The 9792-nt window shown below is 18.8% G+C and overlaps 1 protein-coding gene across 1 annotated transcript; it reads right to left on the bottom strand.

Moving 5' to 3' along the window:
• PGSY75_0812100 (hypothetical protein) lies at positions 1-7476 on the bottom strand (the record flags this gene model as incomplete). Its single annotated transcript, XM_018785248.1, has 1 exon — positions 1-7476. A coding segment is annotated over one exon (7476 nt), but the record flags the coding sequence as incomplete, so codon positions are not given.
• Positions 7477-9792: the final 2316 nt, after the last annotated feature.

Raw genomic sequence — 9792 nt, 5'->3', positions numbered from 1 at the left:
ATTTGGTAACCATGATGGTATGTAATTGGGGAATGAATTAACAATACTTATAAGTGCATAAATAGAAACAGTTTTTTTTTTGTCTATGATTTTTAATGATGTTTCTTTAGATGTGGAAGGTAGTTTTTGTAAATTTTTATGGTCATTTATTAGGGATAGAAAATAGCTCGAAAACAATTGAAGTGTGTTATTATCATAATAACAAAAGACAGATGATAAAATATCACGTGATAAATTTTGAATTTCAACATAACTATCAACTAATAATGATATAAATATATTTAAAAGAAAAGAATTTTCTTTTTTATTATAAAAGAAAATACAATAATACAAATGAAAATAATAACAAAATTGTAAGGCACAATTTCTTATTTTCCAATTAGATTTGTTAATTAAATCACTTATATTTTTAATGACTAAGGTCCCTATATCTTCTTCTAATAGAATATTTAAATTATCTACTTGATCAGTTAAACAAATATTATTATCATTATTATCATTATTATCATTATTATTATTATTATTATTATTATTACCATTTTTATTATTATTACCATTTTTATTATTATCATTATTTATATCATATATTTGTATATTATTGTTACTACAATTTATTATATCAAATTTGAATAAATATAAAGATGGGCATAAAAAACAATTGATTGCTTTACTAACCAATCCGTTTATAAACACATCAACCAGCTGAAATGATAACATGAACATCTTTAAAAATATAATACTTAAATTGTTAAATATGTACATACATTTATTATTAAATGCTGTAAGTGTTAAATATGCATATGTTTCTAAGGTATATATATATTTCGACTGTTTCGATAAGCTTATACTATTTTGCTGTAAATATGTAATAACATTGTTAGCTGATGTATAGAAAAATAATAAGATGTTATAATACATACATTTCAAATGTTCATAATGCTTATTGTCATATAAGACATATAACATATAACAGAATACATCACCTATAACTTGTCTAACTGCTATGTTATCATTTTCAACTAATTTTAAAAAATTCATTAAGCTGTTATCCAATATGTAAACATTTTTATGAAGACTATATAAAAGCATAATATCTAATAATTGCATTTTTTTCTTAAATGTTACATTAGATATATCCTGAACATTAAATGTTAAACAGAAATCAAATAACTTATTATATAAATGAATATGTTTCTTTTTTATATTAATAAATAACAAATGAAAACAATATATCCATACATTAAATACTTCGATATTTACCATGACAATTTCTTTTTCTAATAAGTTTACTATAACTTTTATTATATCTTCAGCTTCTTCTTTATTTTTTAGTTTTCTTAAAGATAAAAGTAAAGGGCACAATAATGATATAAATGCACATTTATATTCATTATCAGAATAATGTATATCCATTTGTAATTCTTTTAATATTATAAGTACCATTTCAATGTATTTCAACTTACAATTTTTGACATTTAAATTTTCAGTATATGTAATATTATTAATTGATTCTTTTTCATTATTATTACCACTAACATCACTTGTTTTATGACTTATCATATTTTCATTACAAGAAATATGATTTATTACATTTTCTTCTAAATTATGTTCGTTTATATGATCTGCAATAAATTCCCCTTTATTATTTTCATTATGTGTATTTATACATTCAATTGTATGTGCACCTACATTTTCGTTTATATTTTGTTCTTCCTGTTGTTGTGTTAAATCCATATTGTAATTTTCATCCTTCATCAAGTTTTCCATTGCACGCAAACGAGCCTCTTTTTCTTGGATTTCTTCAAAATAACTATTTTGTAGATTAACTAAAAATTCAAAGAAGACATAATAAGAATAGAAATCTTTTAGATACGTTTCACTTATTTGTGTAAAACCCTTGAATGGCTTTTGAATTTTGGACAAATTAATTATTATAGCATTCATACTATTATTTTTTTTCTTGCTTTTTAAATTTTTATATATACATATATCAATAAAATTTTTATAAATTTTATCTGTTTCAAATATGAGTGCTATATGTTTAGGCATAACATCCTTCAAATGAAGATCATTTAAATATTTCAACATTTTAATTAATCCACAAAATGCTAAATTATATACATGAACATTTTTTTTGATAGACAAATTTTCTATTAAATAATTAAAATAAAATTCACAATAATTTTCTATTACAAAATTATTAAAACAAATTAAAAATGACATAATCACAATTTGTGAATATACATTATTCTTTTTTTCACTTTCTTCCTTTAAACGTAAAAAAAGTTTATTGATTTTTTTCTTTTTTTTCTTTTCTTCTACACTTTTTTTAATAAATCTATTATTAATAATGGAATAAACTAACTTCATACATTTCATAGTTATATCTTCTTTTTGTATATCTAATCTTAAAATTTTAATAATAATTTTAAGAAACTTTTTCAATATATGCACATCAGTACTAATTTTTTTTATTAAACCCATATTGTTTATAATGCTTACTATTATTCCATTAAATGAGCTAATACATTTATTTTCATAATAATCATTATTATTTAAATCATTTAAACTTTTTAAGGAACTCAATTTATTAATCGATTCATTATTAATATTATTATTATTATTATTATTATCATATTCTTTGGATACATTACTTTCTTTTACAAATTCAGTATTGTTAATATGTTCCGATATGTTTTCAACAGAACTTTCCTCCTCATAATTTTTCTCTGTATGCATATTTTCTTTATTTATTAAATCCCTTTTCATATTTTGTTCTTTTAATTCTCCTTCATTTGAATGATCCAATGTTTTCTTGTTTTGTATAACATAACCTTTGGTAAGTAAATACAACTTAATGTAATTTTTCAAATAAAAGGCACATGTTTTTAAAAACGAGACCTTAATCATTTTAAAAGATGGCAAAATTAATTTAATTGTATTTTGAGCATAGGATCGCACTTGAGAATAAATAGATAAATTAATATAGAATAAAATATTACATAATTGTTTTCTAAATCCACGAAAAGCATAATTTTTTTTTCTTTGTTTTAATCTTTCATTAAATAAATAAAATATATTATTAATATATTGACTTTTTATTATATCATAATTATAACTATAAGGATAAATATTATATGTAAATGATAATACACTATTAATATATTCATTATATAAACTTGAGTTTGCATTTTCATTACATTTTAATAATAAGAAATGTATGTTCTTAATCATTTTCCTTTGAACTTTTGCATCAGCTTTTATATCTTTTTCTCTATTATTTATAACTGTATTATAAAATTGTTCTTTTAATTTTTTCAGTTCATTTTTATTATCTATATTTTGGGTAATTTTTTCATTCGAACTGTTCTCAGTCTTTTCTTCATTATCATTACATGAACGAATAAATGAGGACATATCCAAAATATTTGAAGGTATTTTTAATACGTGTGAAGATAACGTAATAACAATTTCTGATATATATACATATAAAAAGAAAGATAATTTCGAATTAATAACATGACATTTGGTTAATAAATTATTATAATTATATCTTTCATCTGGATATAGAAAACTAGTTGGTTTAATTATACATTTTATTACTTTATATATTCTTGATATAACATTAGCATATGTTAATGAAAATTTCCATTCAATTTTCTCCCTATTTTCACCTAACTTTCTTTTTTCAATATACCTTACAATATTAGGTGTATTCAATGGTATATCACATTGAATTAGTAAGTCTATTAAATAATCCAAAAGGAAAAAAATAAACTTTTTGCCTACCTTTATATCTTCTAATAATGGTGTTTTCCATTTGATTAATTCGTTTGTATCATTTAATTGGTGTGGTACTACATTTGTATCATTTAATTGGTTTGGTGCTACATTTGTATCATTTAATTGGTTTGGTGACACTTTTTTATGATTCAAGTTATTCTCATAATATACAATGACATGCCATGGTATTCCCCAATAAGCTGCTGTACATAATTTTTCCTTATTACTCATTTTTTCATTTATTGGAAAACATGAATAATCCATTATGGTTACACTAAAATTATATTCTAAAAATCTATATATAATTTTACATATATATTTGAATACAGTAATATTATCTTCGACTATATATATTTTAATTAATTGATATATATCTTCTACATTGAGATATTCACTTTTTGCTCTTCTCATTAAACTTGATAAAAACTGTAAATAACATTTTACAGTATCATCATTTGCATATTCATTTTTCGTATAAACATAATATTCTTCTAATTCGTTAGATTCTAAAGATGTTTGTAGACCTTTTGATGTTTCATTATTCACTTTATTCATATTATTATTTTCACTGGATAATATAATTGTTCTTTTCTTTTTCTTTTTTGTTATCAATTTTTTATAAAAGGCATTAAACAAAAGATCAAATATTTTTTTATTTTCTACTAAACTTATAGCATATGGTATAATAGATAGAAATTTGGAATTTTCTAATTCGATATTATTTAGAAATCTTTGACTTAAATCATATACTATATCATGATCTAAATGAATAAACAAAGAGATCATTGTAGTCTTTAATCCTGTATATAAATCATTTTCTATTTTATTTTCTTTATTATCTCCATTTTGTTTTTTACTATCTTTACTTTTTTGACTCTTGGAAAATTTTATAAAATACAGAATTTTATCAAAAAATTCATATACCCAATAACACATATAATCAATCAATTCTTTTCTTTCTATTAATAATTTTTTTATATCTTCATTATTTAACATTTTGTTATTATCCTTACTATATAAAGCTATCATTTTTTTATATTCATCAATAGCTAAAGAATAATCATCATTTGTAGAACTATCTAATTTTACAATAGATATGTAAGAAAATAAAATGCTGAGGAAAGAAAATATTGTAAAACTTTTATACACATCACATATATCTATACCCATATTCATAACATATAAGATATCTTTTAAATATTTTGATTTATATTTTATTAATAATGGTAATAACAAACATAAAGATAATAGACAATTACATATTTGTGTTGAAATATTAACATTCATTAAACAATCCATTATTTTCTTAACAAATATATCTAAACAATTTATATCAATAACACATAAATGTTTTAAAATATTTTCAAATAAACTAATTCCTTTATTACTTTTTGGAAACATCCCTTGAACAGCTAAGGCCATAAATTTCTCAATTACAAACTTTTTATCATCTTCCATAATAAAATAATTATTAACATAATCATTCATATATTTTTGTTCTAAATATTCATTATTTGTATTAGTATCATGAAGATATGAATTCTCATTTATTTTCTTATTTTCCATTTCTTTACAAAGTTCCGTTTTTTCACTCTTTTTTTTTAAATACATTTCTTCTCTTTTCATTTTTCTAATAAAACAATATAAGAAGGAATTAATAAATAAATTGATATTCCCGATATGTTTTCCTATATTAGATGGATGTATATGTGGCATAAATAATGAGGTAATAATATTTAGATATTCATATGTATCTATGTTTGTAAATAAGGGGAAAAAATTATCCTGAAGAAAATTATGATTATCATTATTATTATTATTATTATTATACATAAAATTTGTGTTGCTACCATTTGTATTCATTTCTGTCATGGTAAAATTTTTCTCATTCATGGTGGAAAGAAATTTATATAATAATTCTTGGGAATTTTGTTCATTATTATTAGATGAATTATGATTTCCTTTTCTATATTTCTTGTTCAACAAAAAAACAAAAATTTTCGAAATAACTTTGACTACACTTTCGTTATCATTAACTAACAAATTGTAATCTTCTGGTATAAAATATTTAGATGAATTTAATTGTACATTACTAGGTAATTTTATATAAAATAAAAATAAAAAGTAAATTACATGAATAATTTCTTGCATTTCATTTTCGATATTTAAATTATATATATATGCATATTTTAAACCTTTATATATGATATTAACAAATGCATAATTAATAGAATTCCAATTAATTCGTCTTATTTTTTTATAAAGATAAAGTACCTTTTTATATTTAATTAATTTAAAACACAAATCATGCGAACTTAATTGACTCAGCAAAACATAATTTAAAAATATGGTATTATATCTTGTACATACTTCAAAATCTTTTATATCACATACTGATTTGTCTATATTCAAATAATTATTCTCCATTTCTCTTTTTTCTATTAATGAATTATCATATTCATTCATAATATTATCATTATTTTTTATATTCGGATTTTTTTCTAACATATCACAAAAAACATTTTGTCCATCATTATTAATATTTATTATATTATCAGCCTTAATATATTCTTCATCACAATTTGTATTATAATCATCATTATTATTATGTATATTTGTTCTATCATTTAACTTTCTATTTATTAAGAAAATAACATTATTCTTATCAAAATAATCTTCTTCTGAAAACAAACCTTTTTTATTGTTACTATCTACATATTCTTCATATAAATATGAGTAGTCATTATTTAAAGCAAATTCTACTAATAAATTATGTACATCAATATTGTAATAACAAAAATATTTTAAATGGTTTAAAAGGTTTAGTATAGCACCCATATAACTTTTATATGAATTATGGCTAAATTCATCATGTTTATTATTATTATTATTATTATTATTATTATTATTATTATTGTTGTTGTTGTTGTTATTATTACTTAAATATTCATAAAGTAAATTGAACAAATATTTATAATCAATAATATTGAATATACATTTCTGAACATATAAACGAAAACTTTCATCCTTCCCATTAATTATAACCTCTTCATTTAAAAATGTTTCATCTTCATTTTTTTTATTTTTTTCATATATTCCATCACAGGTAACATACACATCATTAAATACATTAAGCTTGTTATCATTAATACTACTGTCTATTTCACTCTCTTCATGTAAATTTTGATATTCATCATAATAATTATCACTCATATGAGCATAAGAATTATTAGTACAATCACTTTCCATACCTTTGTCAAAATAATTAGGTTCCATAGAATTAGCTACATTTTCATTTTCCCCATTATTTTCTTCTTTCAAAATTAATTTTCTATCATATTCAAAAAAGAAATCATATAAAATATATTTTTTAATATTCTTAAATATACTAGAAATACATTGACAAATATAGCACTTTAAATTTGGACTGATACTTTTATTTTGTAATGAATTCCATAAATATCGAATCATAAAAATGTAAAAATGAAACGACTTGTACTTTTTCGTATTTATTACCTCATATGTATTAAATAGTTTTATGACTGATGCAACATTATAAGAATTTTTTTTTTTTAAAAATACTATTCTTTTTATTTCACTAAGTATTTCATATTTTTCTTTATTTACATTTGCCTTGATATTTTTCGGTAAAAAATTAGTGTAATCATTTAATTCTCTAAACACATCAAGCATTTTTCAATTCAGTGTGTAAAAATAATCAAATATAAAGGATAAAACAAAAATGAAAGATTTCACTTAATAATATTATATGATGTATAAGTTTTTTTTTTTTTTTTTTTTAAATGTGGTTTCTTATTTTTTTATTTTGACATTATATAAACATATATATATATATATATATATATATATATAACTGTTAATATGTATAAAAAAAAAAAAAAAAAAAAAGTATCCCCTCTTATTTTATTTTTATAATTCGAATATTTTTCATATATAATGAATAAATAATTTTTCAGATGGAGAAGGGAAAATATAAATATATATATATATATTATTATTTCTAATAAGGTGTAACTTTATACGTAAACGTTTCCTTTTTAAAAAAAAAAATTAAAAATAATAATTAAAATATATAATATATAAATATATTTTTTAATTTTTCCTTATTTAAGTAAAAACAATATGTATTTATTTATAACAATAAATATGATAATCTTTAAAATATATATATTATATTTATATATATATATATATATATATACATAACGTATTTTTTTTTTTTTTTTTTTTTTTTTTTTTTATTTATTGTACTACTTTATAGTTCATATACGTATTCATTTATAGTACACTTTTTTTTAATAAATATATCATGCTTTTATATAATTTTCTTTAATAATTGTTTTAATTCTACATAAAAAACACATATATATCTGTTTAAATTGAAAAAAGAATAAAAAAAATAAAATAAAAAAAATCGTTTTATTTTGTTAACACATATATAATAACATTAATTTATATATATATATATATATAATAAAAAAAGTTATTTATTCTAATCATTATTTTTTTCTTTCTCTACCGAAGTTGAACAACTTTTATATTATATTTACATATATATTTTATTTTTTTTTTTAAATAATATTAAAATTTTATTATATCATATAATCATATTTTTTTTTTTCGTATTCATCTTTTTTTATTATATGTAATATAATATATTTGTTGGATGCTAAAAAAATACGTCGAAGAAGAAATACAAAATTATTTTCTTTTATTTATTTATTTATTTTTTATTATTAATATAAAATTTTTATTATAGAATTAAAAATATATGTATATGAAATATTATTATATTTTATATATATATATATATATATACTATCCATTAAATATGTATTACTTTATACGTATGATGGCACATATATAATATATATTGTGCATATATGGATTATCGCATTTAAATATATATGAATTTTATATATTATTAAAGATTTTAAGATATATAATTATATAATTTTCTTCTTTTACGATGTTTTAAAATTTACATAGAAGTCACATAAGAAATAATATGATATATATATATATATATATATAGATATTTATATTATGGAAAAAGAAGAAAATATACTTTGATAAAAATATATTTGCATTTTTTATTTTTTTTATAATATAAAATATATATGTATATTATAAATATATTATGTATAATTATTTAAGAATATTTATATAAAAATATTATCGGTCTGTTTTTCTTCCTTTTATAAGAACTTTTCTTTGTATTCAGTTAATATTAAAATTAAGAAGAGCTGAAATATTTTAAATATTATCGTAACACTTTTATGATATATATATATATATATATATATATTACATATTGTAGAAATGAATAAAGTATTATTTTATATACTTATAAAATAAACAAATTATTTTATTTATTCTATTTTCCTCTTTCAAAATTATATATATTTGAACAACTTATTTTATATATACCGTTTATTATCATATATCCAATGAAACCTCTTATTCCTTTAAAGGGACTGTATTGTTAATTTTTCACTTAGCAGTCTTATAATAAATATTTATTTTACAAATATACAAAAAAAAATAAAAAATTTTAATTTTTCTCAATGTGTATTGATATAGAAAGCTCTTCACTTGTTATAAGATTTTCTTTCACTTTTTAGAAACCCTGGAAAATAACTAAAATAATAATAATAGTGTATATATATATATATGTATTATAAAAAAATAAATGAAAATGTATATAGGACATTGTTCATTATATATACATATATAATATATGTATATTTATTTATTTAAATTTAAACTTTCTTATTAACCTCATTTTGTTAATTTATAAAAATATATCATGAAATATATGGATTATAATTTAGGTTTCATGTTTATATTATTATTTTTTTTTTAAATAATGTTGGATTTATAAAAATATAGCTAGTTTATTTTTATTTGTTATCATAAGAATTCTCATATTTTTTATATGTATAATTTTTTTTTTGATTTATTTTCAAATATGTGATATCAGATATT

The sequence above is a fragment of the Plasmodium gaboni genome, chromosome 8, assembly GCF_001602025.1.
Source record: "Plasmodium gaboni strain SY75 chromosome 8, whole genome shotgun sequence".
Lineage (NCBI taxonomy): Eukaryota > Apicomplexa > Aconoidasida > Haemosporida > Plasmodiidae > Plasmodium > Plasmodium gaboni.
This window is presented reverse-complemented; position numbering and strand designations above follow the sequence as displayed.